General features: G+C 38.7%; 1 protein-coding gene and 2 non-coding genes across 6 annotated transcripts in view; all 3 read left to right on the top strand.

Annotated features, from left to right (window-relative positions):
• The window catches only part of LOC129169722 (poly [ADP-ribose] polymerase tankyrase-1), an 84,620-nt gene that overhangs the window by 42,266 nt on the left and 22,291 nt on the right, over positions 1-20,063 (top strand). For all 4 annotated transcript variants that reach the window (XR_008566464.1, XM_054756397.1, XM_054756398.1 and 1 more), the window contains 10 exons: positions 10,402-10,496; positions 11,441-11,507; positions 11,597-11,783; positions 13,057-13,178; positions 13,350-13,441; positions 13,661-13,739; positions 14,066-14,237; positions 14,596-14,675; positions 18,461-18,606; positions 19,612-19,777. Coding sequence is in view for 3 of the 4 variants with exons in the window: in XM_054756397.1 (XP_054612372.1) it covers positions 10,402-10,496; positions 11,441-11,507; positions 11,597-11,783; positions 13,057-13,178; positions 13,350-13,441; positions 13,661-13,739; positions 14,066-14,237; positions 14,596-14,675; positions 18,461-18,606; positions 19,612-19,777 (1,206 nt within the window). In the remaining variant the exon portion in view is untranslated. The remainder of the gene's footprint in view (positions 1-10,401; positions 10,497-11,440; positions 11,508-11,596; positions 11,784-13,056; positions 13,179-13,349; positions 13,442-13,660; positions 13,740-14,065; positions 14,238-14,595; positions 14,676-18,460; positions 18,607-19,611; positions 19,778-20,063) is intronic.
• On the top strand, positions 956-1,096 carry LOC129170582 (U4 spliceosomal RNA). The gene has a single exon (XR_008566647.1). It is a non-coding gene; the product is annotated as a U4 spliceosomal RNA (small nuclear RNA).
• Positions 1,491-1,631, top strand: LOC129170583 (U4 spliceosomal RNA). Its single transcript, XR_008566648.1, has one exon. It is a non-coding gene; the product is annotated as a U4 spliceosomal RNA (small nuclear RNA).

A 20,063-nucleotide genomic window follows, 5' to 3' on the forward strand; every position in this document is an offset into this window, starting at 1 on the left:
GCAAGTCCAATTCACTTACAAATATGTATGTAATGGTTGATGTTTGGTCATCTCCTGGGGTGCATTGTAACAATTGATACTGTAACTTTGGAGAGTTTTGTTAAATATAGTAAAATCAAACACCAAGAACATTGAGGACATTGGCTGGGTAATGAGAACCTTGTTTGTAATAATCTCGGCGTCAGTATCATAGCCTATGAAGTAGGGTTGGGCAGTAATTTTTATATACCGGTATACTTGTATAAATTCTTCCAATGATAAGAAAGACAATGATAAGACTTATAACAGTATAAATTCTGGTTGATGACGTGTAGTTCCTGGGACTGCGCGCTGCGGAGGAGAAGCAAAGATAGCTGTAATATGGAAGTGGTTTGGTTTTGATAGAGCACGCGAAAGACCATATTTTGCAAAGTTTGCAATACAGTGGTGACGGCAAAGGTAGGAACACGGCAAATTTGTTATACCATCTCAAGCACAAACACATACAGTTGTCATGAAGCCTGAGTCATCTAGTGGGCACTTACCCAATCAAAAATACAATGCTCATGGCCTTTCTTACGACAAGAAAAGTAAAAGATTGCATGAACTGACTGATGCAGTGTCATGTTATTTAGCCAAAGATGTGATGCCTTTATACTCAGTCGAAAAGGACAATATTTAGCTGTGTTACTGTTTTGTGATTTGCAGTACCTACTAAAGTGTATGCTTGAATCCTGAATACTTTGCACTGATCTAGTTTGGTAGACACTAAATGCACTTTCTGTATTGCAGTTTGTTACCAATAAATCATTAAATGTGCTTCACAATTTGAAACAAGTGTGAGATGTGAGATTGGAACATTAACAGAGTCGGAACTGAAAGAATGTAAAATTCTGAAACAAAAATCTTTATGAAAGACCGTAACATAGGAGCGTTGCCTGAGTAATGGCTACCTCGTTTGTGACAGTGCATCTTCAGCTTTGCGCAGTGGCAGTATCGTAGCCTATGAGGTCTATCCGAGGCGTGATTATTGCTAGTTGAAAACTTTACCCAATACCCTGCCTTGACAACTTGAAAAATAGTTGACTATGGCAATTTTTGGCAGTCTCAATGGAGACTATTTACTCTGTGAATGTAAATAAGTATACGAAGGATGATGCTTGGTTGGCTAGCCCATTATCTATGAATCCCTCAGTGTATTGTGCCACATTGATACTGGGGCTTTGGAGAATTTTGTTAAATATAGTGAAAACAAACACTGAAATGTGAGATTAGGACTTTGCTAAAGAGTCAGAATTGAGACAATTTATAGTTCAGAAACATGAATCTTTATTAAGACTGTAATTTAGGAACTTAGGTTAGGTAATGGCTACCTTCCTGGTAACATTCCAAAGCCAGCTTTGCCCAGTGCCAATATTGACAAGTAAACTGTGTGATTCTTGCACTTTAATGTTTATGAAAGACCATAACTTAGGAATGTAGGCTAGGTAACGACTACCTTGTTGGTAGTCAGCTTTGCGCAGTGGCAGTATCGTAGCCTGTGAGGTTTATCTGAGGCATGATTATTGCTAGTTGAAAACTTTACCCAATACCCCGCCTTGGCAACTTGAAAAACAGTTGGCTATGGCAATCTTTGGCAGTCTCTACAGAGACTATTTACTCTGTGAATGCAAATAAGCATATGAAGGCTAACCCTTGAAGTCTAACCCTCTACGAATCTCACAATGCATTGAGACACAATGACACTCTAGCTTTGGATAGTTTTCTTTAAAAGGGGCACTTTGCTTTTCACCTATAAATGTGTTTACAATGTTGTATCCTTGTGTTAAACGATGCCAATGTGAAGTTTGCGCATTTGGAAATGAGCCCTGAAAGCAGTTTTGGATGGCTCAGCTCGCGGTGTTTTCCAGTTTTTTTTAACACTGACGTTAACGTAACCCAGACTTCCTTATATGGGCATGCCCAGCACCCGTGCTCTGCTTCGCTCTGTTCACTGTGTTAGCACGCGGAGCAATGGCTCCCAGGAAATGTTTGTTGGGGTGTGCCTAAAGACTACCCGCCGAACTGTTGCTGAAGTCCGACGCCTTTCCAACGTTACTTGGTAGTATTGAAGAGTCAGAAGAGCAAGCACTAAGTAACAATTTATCAGTGTCCTAACTGTGTTTATTTTGTGGAAGTAATCAGACAAAAGGGGTTTGGCAGCGGAGTGGGCTCGGCGGAGGCGTAGCTGGAGGAGGGCCGGGGTTGGATTAAATTACACAGACCGTTTGGGCGGGAGTGAGGAAACCCAAGGAAACACTGCAGGAAGAGGTGTAGCGTCTGGAAGATCAAGAAAGCTTTCTGGACGGGTTATTGTGCGCAGCTGCTCTATAGGAGTCCAGAACTCAATACAAAAGCCCGAAAATTAGTATAATAGGTCCCCTTTAAATTTAATGAAAACAAACCGTACCGTCTCACACCTGTGTATCATTGTATTGTTCAAACCTGACATAACCAAACTGTACAAAGGAGGAACTCGAACAAGCGTTTCATTAAAACTAAGGGGTATGAGTGTGAATGCACCCTAAGTCTGATCTGGTTGATTTTGTTGCTGTAGGACAACTCAGAGCACAAGAAGGAGCTTAGGGGGTTGTGCAACTCTTGACGAATGTCATATTAATGCTACAAAAGCCCCATGGGGTTCTCTCCTATAATTACAGGTACTTTAGAGCTCTTAATGATGCTCGTCTGCAGCCTGCATGCATTATATCACTGCCTTACCAATAATTGTTTTGAGAGCACCTCTGACCACTGTCTGCTGGGAAGTGGGGGTGGATTGGGGGAATTAAATCTCATCCAGAATGCAAAACACAAACAAAAAGAGCACTAAGGGAAGTTGAATTTAAATGGCGCTTAAATAGATGAGTTGAAGAATATCCAGCATGACGAAGAAAGCCCAAGCTTGTTGTAAAATGACCTCTCCGGCGTCATTTGAATCGCTCTTCAAATTGCTCCGACTAAAAGCAGCTATGCACAGTCGATGGAATATATTTTCACGCCAGTGCAGTTTCATCCTTGTTATGCTTTTAGGGGTAAAATTAATAGCTTGATGGGGATTACATTCCACTGCTAACATTAATTTTGTTGAAAGTCCTCCTTAATGTCTATAAGATACTCAAGAAAGCTAACACTTGTCATTCTCAGGCCTACACCGTGCATGTACTGTACATGTATTGTATATGCATGTTGGTATTTTATTACAAATTGTAGACAGACAGATCAATACATAGATTAGTATATCAATAAAGTTGGCCAATGTGACTTTACTTTATTTTTGGGGCAGTGTTGGAAATTTGTCCACTGTATAAGAAAGGGAACAGTACCTCAAACATTTAAAGAAAAAATTATTTTGAACCAAAATCCTATTGACATTTCCATAAAGTTTTGTTGTTACATCAAGTAGATCAAAGAAAAGGATTACAATTTAGCACCTTAATCGCTAAATATGTTCCACTGTGGGATGGATAAATGATTATCTTATCTAGGGCTTAAGCTTGTTGTTTCGATTAATCGAGTAATCGGTTGGTACCTAGACTGACCAAATCAATATGAACCGAGCACAAGTTAGTGGTTTGGTCCACAACATATCACAAAAGAGGCAAAAATCTCAATCACTGTTTTCCAAAGTTAAAACTGATGTGTGTGGATATCTTGTTTTGCCTGAAACACAAAGATAACAGGTTTTCGTTTTAATAACATTTAAATAAATTAAAAAAATCATATTTGATAGGCTGAAATCAGAGGATATTTACATTGTTAATCAAAAAACAATTAATTGAATACCAAAATAGTTGTAGATTAATTGGGTATTGTTTTATGCAGCAATCTCTGACTTATCTTAAGTAAGTTTGATCAAGTGTAGAATTACTACAGCTTCTGTTTGGACTGCTCGGACTGCCAACCGTCCACTATCACCAGTGGGTTTCGAAATGCTGGACTACTCCGTGATGAAGAGGATACCTCAAGCTAAATAGCTAATTTGCCTTGAGACAAAAGTGACTCCACAAGCAACAGTGAAAGAGAGAGAGAGACTGACAAAATGTGTGACGAAGGAATTATGAGGCTGTTCAATTGTGATGCTGAAGAAGACGACTAGTGGTTTCTGTTCCCAGGAGGAGGAGGATGGCGATGAATGACTTTTCGGATTGGCTACTGTTTAACTAGGCATGTTACACGCACTGTTTGGCACTGTTTAGAAAAAGGCGATTATTTCATCCAAAGTTAAAACACACTTCCATGCAACATCTTTCTGTGTACTAAATAGACGGTTGCGGACTATATATGTACAAATCTTTTTTTCTCTTTAAATTTAGTGAGTGCGGCTTATTTACTGGTGCAGTCTATAGTTCGGAAATTACGGTAATCGATTAATCATTCATCAATTAATTGTTGCAGCTCTAATTTTATCTTTAGAGGAGGTAATCAAAGGTTTAAAAAATGCATTCTGGATCAAAGGTAAATAGAATGCTATACTGTGTAAGCACAGCAGGAAAAGATATGTCTGAGCATACAAATGATATCTTTTAAACGTTTGCAAAATGCACCTCTTGGAACAGATCAGGTCAAAGAGTCAGATTTGGGTTTTGCATCCTTTGTCCTCCTTCGACTCTCGGCTTCCTACAAACAATATCATAATCGTGGGGACAAACAAACAAATCAAGAGCATCAATGAACTTGGAATCCATCATGACGCTCCAGTGGAAAACCTCATTATTTATGTCCCGCTTATGTAATAATATATCTTCCATTTCTGGAAAAACCTATTGCCTTCGTGTGTATACTCAGGTGATTGAAGGCCCATCACAGGGGATATTATTAACACAGCTGAGTGGAGAGCGTTATCAGGCTGCCTCTCTTGAACCTCACCCCAACACAGACACACACACGCACTGATTGCTTCCTCTGGAAATATACAGTACCTGTGCTTTCTGGCTGCATAAGACAAATGTCCTACTTAAACACCCCACACTGATTCTCAGCATCTTATACTCTATTTATCATTCAGGGAACACATCCCATCTTTGAAATTAAATGTATATTTCTCTCTATTGGGAATTGGGGATCTGTATTGTTACCGGCGTGCATTGTGACGCCAGAAAATGAGTCAATTTGACAGCCAGAGAGTCAAAAGGTGAAAAAAATACAGTGATTGAAGAGGTGTTAAAATGTTTATTATGAGAGTTTATCTTCCCGGGAGTGCCAACTGACTGGGTTTTATCATCTCGGTGTGATGGTGAAAATCTCTTTGAGTATCATTCATCTCATGGAATGCTTTGGTAAATAGGTGTGGTCTAAGCCGGAAGATGTCAAGTAAAAGACGAGGGATGTCACAGCGAAAAACGTAGAATTAAAATCCGGTTTCAATGCGTCTATTCTTATCTGATGGTCTCCCACCGAACCTTTGGTGGTTCTGCACTAGGGGTGTAACGGTACACTAAAATGTAATTTCGGTTCGGTTCAGTTTCTTGAAGTGCTTGATTCGGTTAATTTTCGGTACAAAAAAGGAATGAAAAAATGACTTAAAATGCTTTTATTTAAAAAAAAATGCAAACAACTTTTTTAAAAAAATAAATAAAAGCAACCCATTTGGGTTATGTTTCAAATAAATTTGACTCTGAGGTTTTTAAAATAGAAAAATAATAATGGACAGTTACAGTTACAGCTAGCTCTCTGTTCCACTTGAAGTCCAACCATCTGTCGTAAGTGAAATAGTGGACACATGGGATAGCTCGCTGACGACATCACTTTTAGCTTTTTCATAAAGTGATGGCGTGATGGTATTTCGTAGCGAGGTTCAAGAACAGTAATCATATACAGTCATGGGAAAAAAATTATTTAGACCACCCTTGTTTCTTCAGTTTATTGATCCATTTTAATGCCTGGTACAACTAAAGGTACATTTGTTTGGACAAATATAATGATGATAACAAATATAGCTCATAAGAGTGGAATACAAGAGCTGATATCTAGCAACTTCCATGGTTTTCTTGATCATAACCAAAATCGCTTAAGTTGTTAGATGAATCGCTATAGCATTGTACTGCCAAAAAATGTAACCCCTATAAGCTATTTTTGTTGTCATTGTTATATTTGTCCAAACAAAGATACCTTAAGTTGCATCAGGCATTAACATGAACAAGAAACTGAAGAAACAAGGGTGGTCTAATCATTTTTTCCATGACTGTACTTAAAGCCAGCGTTCTCAACAACTGAATATGGATGTAATCTCGTAGCTATAAAACCTCCAATACCATGTGTTACTGCTTTGGCCCGGTCAGAGTTGCTTGCTAGAGGTTGTTCATATGCTGAAGTTATCGGTGTTTGCACTAAGCTGGTTTTCTTTCTTGTAGATGTAACATTCACTGCCGGATGATGCCGCTTTTAGTGTGCTAACATGTGAGATGTGTTTCCGTCAGCGTACCCGATATCCGTGGAACGGTGTCGACACACAACTTTGGATTTATACACTTGCCTTTGTCCATCCGCAATTTTAACAGGGAAGCCAAAGTGTTCTCAAACAGGAGACCGTAGTGAGATTGGAGGGTCTCCCAGCTCAGGCTTCTCGCTTGCATTTGCCATGATGGCATTTGTCACGCCTGACAGCTACTAGCGTTCCTCCCCCTCAGTCAGTAGTGTCCGACACTCAGAGGCATCCGTGCGGGAACTCGCCCAGGACTTTAGTTCCGCGAGAAGCGCTTAGATCACTCTAGTAATACATTTTATGAGGAAAAATAGCATAAAATATAACAGAAACTGTACGCAAGTGGACCAAACCGAACATGCAGAACCACAACGGTTCAATACATCCATGTGAACCCTTACACCTCTAGTCTGCACATATGAACAGTAGCCCAAGTAGTATTGCTGTTGTTGCAAAGGAAGCATTGTTTTGTAAATATATCCTGAAGCACTCTCAGACAGAGATTACACTCCCCACAAGACACTACAAATATCTATCACGTGGCAGATGACAAATAGAGACCAGAAACCCCGTAATAAACTGTTGTCAGTGACAAATCTCTATGGTATGAAAGCCTTCGGCATGTTGTAATTGAAGGAGAAAGTGAAGCAGCTGTAGTTGGCAGTTTGTCAGTGCAGGGCTCCAGACTGCGACTATGTAAATGCTCGCATTTTGTGACTAAATATTCGACATCGCTAGAAAATTTGATCGACTCGCGCATGTGTGACACAAAAAAAGTACGCCCGTTGACGAGGGACACAGTTTGTCCCTTATTACCGTGAGAATGAAAAATGGTCCGAAAAATGTGGAGTAAATTGACGACAGCTTGCCACAGTATTAGCCTATCGATGCCAGCGTGTGTGATCGCTCACGTTTCAATCGCATTCGATCGACTTTTCAACCATCTGTGTTTACACATTTTGCCTGTCAAAAGTCACATGACATGTCGTCTCCTAAGTCAGATGGTGTATTAGCTTTTATTTGGATATGTTACTGTCATCAAGCTAATGTGTACGTACTTAACACAACGGCGACAATGGTTGTTCAGTCTCCGACATAGATTGTGTTACGTCGTTATGGAAACTGCGGACAGTTAGCAGTCATTGTTGTCATGGGAACAACTTGACAAGGTGCATTAGGAGAGCAAATTGTGAGGAAGAGGCAGAAAAATGCAGTGGCACAACAAAGTAGGAATTAACACTGTCATAGTCGAATGCCTGACATTTTTACTGTAGCTTGGATGCTTATGTGAATAAATGTCATCACTACTCCTCCAGTTTCTCCCTAGATGCATCTTGTTTCTGTGGAAGGATACCAAAAAAAATAATAGTTCAGTGCAGAAAGGCAGAAATGAGCATTTTTTTGGCTGGATCTTATTCTCCACATCTTTCTCCTGCTGTGTTTATTTCCCTCACTGAATCCGCATCCCCTCCTCCAACCCAGACTGCTTGCAGAAAGGCTTTTTAGATGATTAGAAACAACAAAGTAGGGGGGGTCTTATGTTATTGCCTTTGTTCCCTTGGAGTCTGACGTGTGTGTTTTAAATGTGTCCACCGGGTTTTGAAATCAAAACGAGCCCATGCCTTGCCCCCTTGGCGTTATACCCTTAAGGCTCACTTCATTCATCATAGACTTGCCCTCGCCCGCACAGCACGCACTTAATGTTGGCGCCAACGGCAAATGTCACCTCTAGATGGATGTTCAAATATCTGTTCAGAAGTCATGTTTAAACATTTACATTTAGACCAGTTTTCTTCAGTCATCAGTCATCCCGATATGTTGCTTAACATTTTTTTATTTACTGAGATACAGTTTTTTCATCAACATGGTTCCTAAATCTCTGGAGAAAATCTTTCCTGGTGTTCAGTGCATGTGTTATTGCAGGATAAGAACATGTTATGTGGTCTCATCATGCCTAGGAATTGTATTAACAGCCAGAGCTGACCTTAACCTTGCCAGCTACATTGGCGGCAGAAATATTGTGCTTATATAAACGAAACACAAAGGGTCACAATGTTGCCTTGCAATCAATGATGTTTGTCTCCCCCCCCGATGCAACAGTACATGTGTTGCTGGTAGCTGACGCTTAAAGATGTTCTCAGGACCTGATTAAATCTTAACACGCGTTTGTACATGCTGAGTGAACCAACAAGGGCACGGGCAGGAACACACACACACACAAGCAATGATGCTGCATTTACAATGAGGACGATGACTAACACATCCTGCTCCTTCCAAACGCTGCTGTCACATCTCATACATAAAGGGCCTTGCCTGAGTGCTGCCTCACAGCCTTCAGACATCACTAAACAGTAGCGATGCTCGGTATTGGCTTTCTTACTGATAGACGATAAGCCGGTGTTGTCCAGCACTTCATTTCCGATAACAATATTGGCAGCAGCTCTTCCCTCAAAGTAATGTCAAGTCATGAATGCATTATGCGTCTTTTACTGTGATGCCACTGGATGCATTTCATTACTATTTCACGAAATACTGCAATATGTAATGCAAGTTACAAGAACAAGTGCCATATCTATTTTGGGGGCATGGCAGAAAATAATTGTGAGGTATCCAAAGTGCGGCCCCGGGGGCCATTTGCAGATTGCGGCTGTTTTTTATTGGCCCGCGGCACATTCTAAGAATATAATTTAACGAGAGAACTAAAAAAATAAACAACAGCAAAAATGGCAAAATCAGCTGTAGTTTTACAAGAATAAAGTCAAAATATTAAGAGAAAAAAGTTGTAATCTAACGAGAAAATGTTGTAATTTTACGAGAATAATGTCATAATATGAGGAAAAGTAACTATCATTTTAGTAGCAAGTTGAAAAAATGAAAAAGGCATTTTTTTTAAAAGTGGTAATATTATGAAAAACAAAACAACGAATAAAGTTGTACTTTTTGGAAATATGGTTGCAGAAAAAGTTGTAATGTTACCAGAATAAAGTCAAAATATTATGGGAATAAAGTCATAATTATGAGAAAAGAACATTTACAAGAAGAAAGTTGAAATGGTAAATAATAAAACACTACAGCAGAAATGGAAAAAACAGCTGGAGTGTATGAGAATAAAGTCAAAATATTAACAGAAAAGTCATATTTTAACGAGAAAGAAGTTTCAATTTTACGACAATAATGCATAATATTATGAGGAAAAATTTCATTTTAGTAGCATAGAGTTGAAATAGTTGTAATATTATGGGAATAAAGTCATAATATTACGTAAAGAAAATTTTACCAAGCTCATTTGAGAAGATTGTTTAAAATATTAGGAGGGAAAAAAAAAAAAAAAAAGACCAGAACTCGAAAAAACGAGCAAAGCCTGGAGTTGATACTAATAATAGGCTTTTTCAACCTTATCACAAAGCTGAGATGCAATTTTTCTTGAAATATAGATAACTTCTTAGCATATCTGCATGTGCTGCTTTACAAAATATCAAAGTGGCCCTTGCGGCTTTCCATTTTTCAGGATTTGGCCCTTGCGGAAAACAGTTTGAACACACCTGGTCTAAGGGCAATGCTATTTTCATGACTTTTTAGTTCATATGAATCCTGGGACTATTTTTCCCCTCCAATATTTCCAGCCGTCCTCCAACTTTGACTTGCCTTTTACTGAAACACTGCACAGCGAGTTGAAGCATCTTATCCAAGTCCCCTCTTAAAACATTTATTACTGCAGCTTTACATGCGTTTTATGGAGGAAATATATTCTTTATCACTGTCGTCTGGTTCAGGAATGGAACAATAACTTTTTGACTGCAGTTTTCACGTCAGAAATGCGCGTGGCAACACACCTGGCTGAGTGACTGTGCTGAAATCAGGACCATGAGCTGTTGTGCATCGCCGCACTGATGCGAGCTAGCATTGTAACAGCTCTATATTCCTCCTCGTGCTCACGTTGCCCTCTTTGTGTGTCTCTCTAGTCCACTCCGCTTCACCTGGCGGCGGGATACAACAGGGTGAGGATAGTTCAGCTGTTACTACAACATGGAGCAGACGTTCATGCCAAGGACAAGGGGTATGTACATGTACACCGGTTCGACTAAGCAGTAAATGAATGCTTCAACTAAATTCGGACAAAAACCGTCTTCAAGAAAAGAAGAAAAAAAGAGTCATTATTTACAAATTTGTCACAGTTATTGGCCAAACTACTCATATAGGCCAACAATACCAATATAGAGATAATATTAATTCCTATTGCACTGCCCCTGAATATATATTTAAAAAAAATATATATATATATATACTGTATATATATATATATATATATATATATATATATATATATATATATAGATGTTGTGGGGGCGTCATGGTTGACAGGACTGCATTGCGTGCACATCGGGGGCGGTGAATCTGGATTGGCAGACCAATTTGGTGGTCCCCCCTTTTTAAGAAGAGGGACCGGAAGGTGTGTTCCAACTATCGTGGGATCGCACTCCTCAGCCTTCCTGGTAAGGTCTATTCGGGATCTGGAGATGAGGATCCGCTGGATAGTTGAATCTCGAACTCAGGAGGAGCACTGTGGTTTTCGTCCTGGTCGTGGAACTGTGGACCGACTCAACACTCTTGGCACACGAGAGTTTGCCCAACCAATCCACATGTGTTTTCTGGACTACGAGAAGGCATTCGACTGGTCAGGATGCACCTCCGACCTGTAAAAGGCCCGGGGAAGACACAAGACACGTTGGAGAGTCTGTGTCTCTCAACTGGCCTGGGAACGCCTCGGGATCGCAGGGAGGAGCTGGATGAAGTAGCCAGGGAGAGGGAAGTGTGGGCTTCCCTACTTAGGCTGCTGCCCCAGCGACCTAACCTCAGATAAGCGGAAGAAGATGAATGGATGGGTGTAAATTATATACTGTACATATGTAAAATACATTTAAACTGCAGATTTTTGAGTGGCATTTTATTGTGGCCAAGCTAAGGCGACCGCTCAGTAGTTTTGTGTCTTGACTGTTGCAGTGGTCTGGTGCCGCTACATAACGCCTGCTCCTATGGACACTATGAAGTCACCGAGCTGCTGCTAAAGGTGACACGAGCACACATGAAAGCAGCTTTTCTATCTTGTACCAACCGAAATCCTGACAATACTTGTCCTTGTACTGTATTTCCCTCCAGCATGGAGCCTGCGTAAACGCCATGGACCTGTGGCAGTTCACCCCGCTCCATGAAGCCGCATCCAAAAACCGTGTGGAGGTGTGCTCCCTGCTGCTGAGCCATGGCGCCGACCCCACCCTGCTCAACTGCCACAGCAAGAGCTCTGTGGACATGGCGCCCACCCCTGAGCTCAAGGAGAGGCTCTCGTGTAAGCACACCGCTTCATTTACTGTAAATTTGAAGTACAGTTGTTGGCTAATTAGCATAGAGACACTCAGAAATGTAGAAAGAATTATGGATATGCAAACAGCATCATAAATGCTGTTATGATTTCCAAGTATACAATTGATGAATGATGGCAATAGTGTGGCGCTCTGGGGAGCTTGTGGGGCTCTGAGATGCAGTGCAGGTTTAAGCCATTGTGACTGTTGTTATTATTGTTATTAGTGGTAATGATGGTGAAGGTAGGGATGATGGGTAGTAATAATGATGATAAAGATTGTTCTAATTTATTTTTGTGTTTTTTTGTTTGTTACTGTTGGTTTAATGTTTAAAATATATATATTCTTAGTGTTATTGTTGTTGCTGATATTGTTTTCATTATCATTATATTTTTTAGTCTTGCATTTGTGTGTCTTTACAAAATATCAAAATGGCCCATGCATTTTTTTACTATGTGGCCCTCGCTGGATAAAGTTTGGACAGTTTGGTCTTCTTTCTTCGCCAGGATGACACTTTTCGTTGATGTGGACTTCCTGTACATCTTCATACCTTGCAACGAGTCCTTTATGGAATTCAATAACAGATTGTTGGCACTCGCCACTTTCTTTGGCCCCATGGCGGGTGATTTAGCAGTCACACTCGGGCAGTCAGCGACATGTAGGGGTGCTTTGTTTAATTCCGCGAAATGACACAGTACAAGGCAAAAGGACTATTTTGTTACATGCAATATTGTATGATAACCGAGACAGTGTATGAAAACCAAAACCAAATCATTGGAAAACCAGCTGATGTTGACTTATATGCATCTGTCAATCTTATTTTTTTCAATTGTTTGATTGGTTGTGTAGTTTAACTTATGCATAACTGTATTTGATATACTGTAGGTTGGAGTCCTTCGTTCTGATGCTTAATGGTGTGTTGCTTTTAATGTTTTGGGCCCCGACATGTTTCTTCTCTTGTTGGCTCTCGCACAGAACTTTGAAGTATGGTTTGTGAAATATTGGTTACCCTGCAGGGTCAATGCAATCCGAAAATATAATGCTCTGCTTTTGTTTGAGCTTTTGCAGATGCTCAGTTGTGTGGGGTTACACTATTTTTCACCCCTCTGCTTTGCAAGAAACCAGTCAGATGAAGTCAAAAGTTGCTCTGAGTTACAAGAAAACCATGGCAGTTTTTCTTTTTTAAATTCAGCTGACATTTTGACATTTTCCGTGTGTGTGTGTGTGTGTGCGTGTGTGTGTGTGTGTGTGTATGTGAAGATGAGTTTAAGGGCCATTCACTGCTGCAAGCTGCTCGGGAAGCTGACATGGCCAAGGCGAAGAGGAGCCTGGCGCTGGAGATCATCAACTTCAAACACCCTCACACACACGAGACAGCGCTGGTAAGACACGCAGCAATTTCGCAATGATTTTTATGCCACTGCAGGGATGTATGTAGATAAATTGTGTGTGTGTGTGTGTGTGTGTGTGTGTGTGTGTGTGTGTGTGTGTGTGTGTGTGTGTGTGTGTGTGTGTGTGTGTGTGTGTGTGTGTGTGTGTGTGTGTGTGTTTAGCACTGTGCAGTTGCATCTCCACACCCCAAGAGGAAACAGGTGACAGAGCTGTTGTTACGAAAAGGAGCCAATGTCAATGAGAAGAATAAAGAGTAAGCACAACAGTTGATTTGACCTGATAATGTTCCTTAGCAAAAACTGCAAACATAATCAAATATGACTGTTTTTTGCTCATAGTTTTGTTCATCTTCAACCATTAGAGCACAAAATAAAAACAAATGCTCCAGACACAGTGGACAAAGGTTTACTGTTGCTTGGCTACAATAAACCATATTGTTAGATACACATCTTTTTGTGTTTCCCCCCTGTAGTTTCATGACACCTCTGCATGTGGCTGCAGAACGAGCTCATAATGACATTATGGAGGTGCTGCAGAAACATGGTGCCAAGGTACATTTTTATTGTTTGTCTTGTTCTCTGTACTCCCTCCCACCTTTTACAGTTAGAATTTATATGACCTATTTATACTGCGTGTATATATATATATACATACACACACACACACACACACACACACCGGAAAGTACGGTAATAAAAATGGGAAAAAATTGGAGAGAAAAAACAGCAGTAGTGGCTCCCGGGCCACACTTTGGAGACCCCTGGCTTAATGTATGTGTCTGAGGTCTGGGTTGATGCTCATTTCCATCTTTAACCAAAAGACGTCTAACATCTAAGGATGATTTTACTTCCGAATTTTAATTCGGGACTGTTTGCAGGTGAACGCGTTGGACACACTGGGTCAGACGGCCTTACACCGTGCAGCGCTGGCAGGGCATCTGCAGACCTGCAGGCTGTTGCTAGGATACGGGGCAGACGCCTCGCTGGTGTCGCTGCAGGGCTTCACCGCTGCTCAGATGGGAAATGAGGCTGTTCAGCAGATACTCACTGGTAGGGTCTGGGGTATTTCTGGAGGTGTGTATTTGCAGTACTGGTGTTGCCATGCACTACTGGCGTTAGGAAATAAGCAGGAGGGAGTTTGTCATAGTGACTGTGAGGGCAGTGTGATACCATATGGCTTTGCTCATTGGTTTAGCAAATTCTTAACTTTGTCACTGGTAAGCTTCGATGACAAACGACCAGACTATCATAAATAAACATGCTAACGGTAGCTTGTTACTGTGCCTTAGCTCTGGAAGCTGCATGTATTAGTCCACAATCTCCACTTGGCTTTTTTTTTTTTTTTTTTTTCCCCCCATTAAGTGTATACAAATATTTGCCCTCATTATCTCCTGATTTTTCCCTGCAGAGAACGTCCCAGTAAGAAACTCAGATGTGGACTACAGACTTCTGGAAGCTGCTAAAGCTGGAGATCTGGACACCGTCAAGGTACTGTGCTTGGATTTTTTTTTTTGCGGACATTATATTATTTAGTTTTAGTTGGACTATAAAAGGCTTTGGTTGAATTTGTGATTAATCTCAAAAGTAGAATATTTCTGTTTCTCTTTTAGAGTTCATTTCTTGCAACTTTACTTTTTTCACAAATTTATGGAAGCCTGTTTCCACCACTGAAAGAAAAAAATATCCCAATGGAAAGTCATAATTATGAGATAAAAAGTCATGATCAAGAGATACGAAAGTCATAATTATGAGATCACAAGCCAAAATTATAAGATAAAAAGGGTAAATTCTGAGAAAAAAAGGCGAAATTACAAGATAAAAAGGCGATATTATGAGATAAGAAAGTCATACTTATGAGATAACAAGTCAAAATTATGAGATAAAAAGTTTAAATTCTGAGAAAAAAAAGTTGAAATTACGAGACAAAACGGCGATATTATAAGATAAGAAAATCATAATTATAAGATAAAAAGTCAAAATTACGAGATATTAAGTCAGATAAAAAAGTCATAATTGTGAGGTAAATAGTCGAAATTATGAGATGAAAAGTTCAAATTACGAGATAAAACGTTGAAATTATGAGATAAGAAAGTCATAATCATGAGATAAAAGTTTAAATGAGATAAAAAGTCATAATTTTGAGATAAAGTCATAATTATGAGATAAAATGTCAAAGTTATGAGAGAAAAAGTTGAAATTATGAGATAAAAAGTCAGAATTATGAGATAGGAAAGTCCTAATTATAAGAAAAAAAGTCAAGTGCGTATGTGCCGCCTCCTTCTCTGGAGCCTTCATCACATTGCACTCTGCACATGCACAGTTTGTATCTCATCATTTGGACTTTTTTTAATCTCATAATTGTGACTTTATCTCAGAATTTTGACTTTTTATCTCATAACTTACAATTGGGATTTTTTTTTTTCTTTCCGTGGCGGAAACGGGCTTCCATATCTGATTGATTAATAAGACTACCAGCGAGATGTTTTGGTTTCTTTTCAGTTAGAATTGGATCTAACGGCTGCAAGGAGACAATTGTCATGTCTCCTTGTCAGGCTAAGTAATTGGGTTTGAAACAGCAGAAAAGGAGAAATTGTCTGGAGGATATTTTATATATAGGAGCGACGTTTCTGGTGCAGTCTTTCAATTTACGCTTCAAACTAATAAAATATTCTGCTCTATCAGAATGTTTAATTTTATCAACTAATCTTGGTTGTTTGGCAGAAGAATAAAGTTATTCTCTATTCTATCTTCCTTTTCCTTTTGTTTCCTATGTTGATAATAGATTTGTTGCTTCTATGTGATCTAATCCCGGCTTTGGGGTGTCTGTCTTCATAACATTTAAATGAATTATATCAGATGATTAGTAGGGTGATGACACCATCTTAAAAAGACGTTGCTTACATCAGTGACACGTATGAAAGGGAGTGTATGCAAAGCGTTCCCCAAGAGGATGGCAACATTTGAATGCGCTGCAAGCATTCTATCCCGCCCTGTTCCTTCTTTGAGGATGTAAAGTATGCCCATAACACACACATGCACATTTGTTGTTTTTGGTTAGCTAATGATGGCCATTTGACAAAGTTTAGCTACTCATGTGAGCTATCATTGAATATACAGCCCAGGGGTGTCTGCAGCTCATTCTACTAAAAAAAAGAAAACTTAAAAAAAAAAACCAGCAAAAATTGAAAAATCTGTAGTAATTTGACAAGCATAAAGTGAAAAATTAGTCATAATATTATGAGAAACAAAAAAAGAATAAAGTTATAATTTTTGGAAAAATAGGTTGCGGAATGTTACGAGAATTAAGTCAAAATATTATGGAACTAAAGGGATAATTCTGAGAAGTAAATTTCCAAGAAGAAATTTTAAATAGTTTGAAATAAAAAAATAAAAATAAAAAAAACAACAGCATAGTCGTAATATTAGGAGAAACAAAGAAAACAATGAAAAAATTTGGAATTTTTGGAAAATTACGTTGCAGAATGTTACGAAAATAAAGTCAAAATATAAGTCAAAAATAAAGAAAAACCCAGCAGAAATAGACAAAATAGCTGTAATCTTACAAGCATAAAGTCAAAATATTAAGAGAAAAAAGTCGCTTTCTAACAAGAAAAAAAGCTGCAATTTTACAAGACTGAATTGAATAATAAAATAATATAATGAGGAAAAATAATGTCATTTTAGTAGCAAAAATATGTTACTATTTTTTAAGGTTGTCATATTATGAGAAACAAACAAAACAAAAGTTGTAATTTTTGGAAAATTAGGTTGGGGAAAAGGTTTGATATGGAAATAAAGTAACAGTATTAATGGAATAAAGTCATAATATTACAAAAATAAAATTTACAAAGATTATTTAACAATAATTTTAAAATAGTTGGAAAATATTTTAAAAAACAGCAAAAATGGGGGGGAAAAGAGCAAAGCCTGAAGTTTATACTAATTATACACTTTTTAACCTATAACACAAAGCTGAGATGGCGTTTTTTTTTCTTGAAATATATAAAACTGCTTAGCACATCTACTTGTGTTGCTTTACAAAATATCAGTGTTCCTTGCATCTTTTCATTTCTCAATGTGGCCCTCGCTGGAAAAAGTATGGACACCCCTGATACAGCCTATCATAACAACATGAATGTAAATATTTGGCTGCCTCTCTTAAAGTGTTTTTGTGTGTTTACGACATGTACCAGTCATTTTATTCGGGCCGAAGGGAAATTTTCGACAATTTTTATGTAGTTAATTCGTAACTGTGGGGGAAAATAAATAAATAAATATATAAATATATATATATATATATATATATATATATATATATATATATATATATATATATATATATATATATATATATATATATATATATATATATATATATGCTAGCAGGTGGTGGTGTTTTTTGGTTGGAAAAAAACGTAATCTTGAGCCAGTTGCATACACTGAACTAATGAAAGCGAGACAAATATCTTTTAATTTGCTTTTTTAAAGTGTCTTTTTGTTTTCATTTTGTGTGACAGTTGAACTTGAAAGTATTTTTTGTGAATAGAGTAGATGAGGGGTGTTGTAACTTCCCTCGTTGTGATTTCATGTTTAGTACAGGCACTGTTCAGGGCAGACTTCATTTGTGTTTTTTCATCAGGCACCTTACAGGGCAACTAAGGGGTCCTCAGTAGGACCACCCGCCTAGCAATCCAGACACGTTAGAAAGCTTGTCCTTGTCGTGTGTATGTCTGTCTGCGTTAGTGACAAAGGTGATGTGCTGTTAACGATCGTTCGCGATCGTATTTATATGCAAATTAGGTGGCGAATTTCGCCATTGTTGTGTCTGTGCCTGTATATTATGCTGACGTTTTGAAGTGCTAGCTAACCTGTTGGCGCCTATTTTGTGGTAAAGCCAAGTGTGGGAGGGGGTGTGTGTGTGTAAATTAGCATGTGCTACTCTAAACTAGCGACTTACATTTTTATGTTGATGTTCATTCATTGCAGAAACCACACTCGTTACAGAAACTGATTTTCTGCAGCATATTTTGTGGTATTTTTCTGCGCGGTTGACTGTCTTTGAACTAAAAACCTTAGCGAGTTAGAAAAATATATACTGTATATTTGTCTTATTTTCCTCAAGCCACTGTGCCTCCCCTGAAGTTTTCTGGCAACTCCACGGGGGAGGCCTACCTTATACTTGAAAAGCCCCCCTACTAAATAAAAAAAAAAAAAATCCACAATCCAAAGAGTTGTGCTATAAATCTATTCTTCCATTTCTTCTCTCTCTGCAGTCCTTGTGCACAGCTCAGAATGTGAACTGCAGAGATCTGGAGGGACGACACTCCACCCCTCTTCACTTTGCTGCCGGCTACAACAGAGTGTCGGTGGTGGAGTACCTGCTGCATCACGGGGCTGATGTGCACGCCAAGGACAAGGGGTGTGTACGGCACAAAGTCATAAAAATACAAATTACAGTAACAGTTGCCGCATATGAGATCATTGCTGTAAATCAGGGGTGTCCAAACTTTATCAGACGAGGTCCTCATTCTGAAAAATGAAAGGATGCAAGGGCCGCTTTGATATTTTGTATTAAAAAAAAACTGCATCTCAGCTTGTGATATACAGTAGGTGAAAAGCGTATTATTAGTATGAACTTATTCTTTTCTCCCATTTTTGCTGTATACATTGTAAATATTTCAACTTTCTTCTTAATCTTTTTTTTTTTTAAATTTTGACTCTATTTTGACTTTATTCCCATACTATATTTCCCCAGCCAAAAAGCCAATTTTGTTTGCTTTGGTTGTCATAATATTATGACTTAAAAAAAATGTAAAAAGTCAACGCTATGGCACAAAAATTACATTTTCTCTTCATAATGTTGTAAGTTTATTCTCATAAAATTACAGCTTTTTTCCCATTCAAATATGATTTTTCCTCCTAAAATTTTGCCTTTATTCTCGTAAAATTACAGCTATTTTTTTCCCCCATTTACCACTGCTGTTGGTTCCCCCCAACTATTTCAACTTCCTTCTTGTGAATTTTGTTCTCGTAGCTATGACTTTATTGGCACAATATTTTGACTTTATTTTATACAACCAAATTTTCCAAAAATTACAACTTTGTTTGTTGTTTTGTTTGTTTCTCATAATTTTACAACTTAAAAAAATAGTCTTTTAAGATTTCAACTTTATGCTACGAAAATGACATTATTTTTTTCCTCATATTAGGTTATTCTCGTAAAATTGGTTTAGATTACAGCTTTTTTTCTCCTAATATTAGACTTTATTCTTGTAAAATTACTGCTGATTTTTCAATTTCTGCTTTTGAATGCGCTGCGGTCCAATAAAAAAGCAGCCACAGGACCGAAAATGGCCTCCATGCCGCACTTTGGACACATCTGTTGTAAATGAATGTATCCTCAGAGTGTATTGTGCCTTTGCAGGGGTCTTGTTCCTCTCCATAACGCCTGTTCGTATGGTCACTACGAGGTGGCTGAGCTGCTGGTCAGACACGGCGCCTCAGTCAACGTGGCCGACCTGTGGAAGTTCACACCGCTTCATGAGGCTGCTGCAAAGGGCAAATACGAGATCTGCAAACTGCTGCTAAAAGTAAGATCGAATTTATAACCTGCACTGATGTCACCATGAGTAACATGTTTCATCTTCACATTACATGGGTAAAGTGACCCAATTCTGATTTTTTTTTTACCTTTTGTACCATGTTTGGATATGACACGTTCTCTGAAAACATACGTGTATTTAGTTAGGCGTCCACAATCTGCAAGCTAGACATTAGTGTCTAGTGTCCTAATTAAACAACACTGCTGTCTAAAATACCACATTTGCCTCTATCATTATAGTGGCACATTACTTACAGACGTATAATCGCCAAGGC

The sequence above is a fragment of the Dunckerocampus dactyliophorus genome, chromosome 17 (assembly GCF_027744805.1).
Source record: "Dunckerocampus dactyliophorus isolate RoL2022-P2 chromosome 17, RoL_Ddac_1.1, whole genome shotgun sequence".
Lineage (NCBI taxonomy): Eukaryota > Metazoa > Chordata > Actinopteri > Syngnathiformes > Syngnathidae > Dunckerocampus > Dunckerocampus dactyliophorus.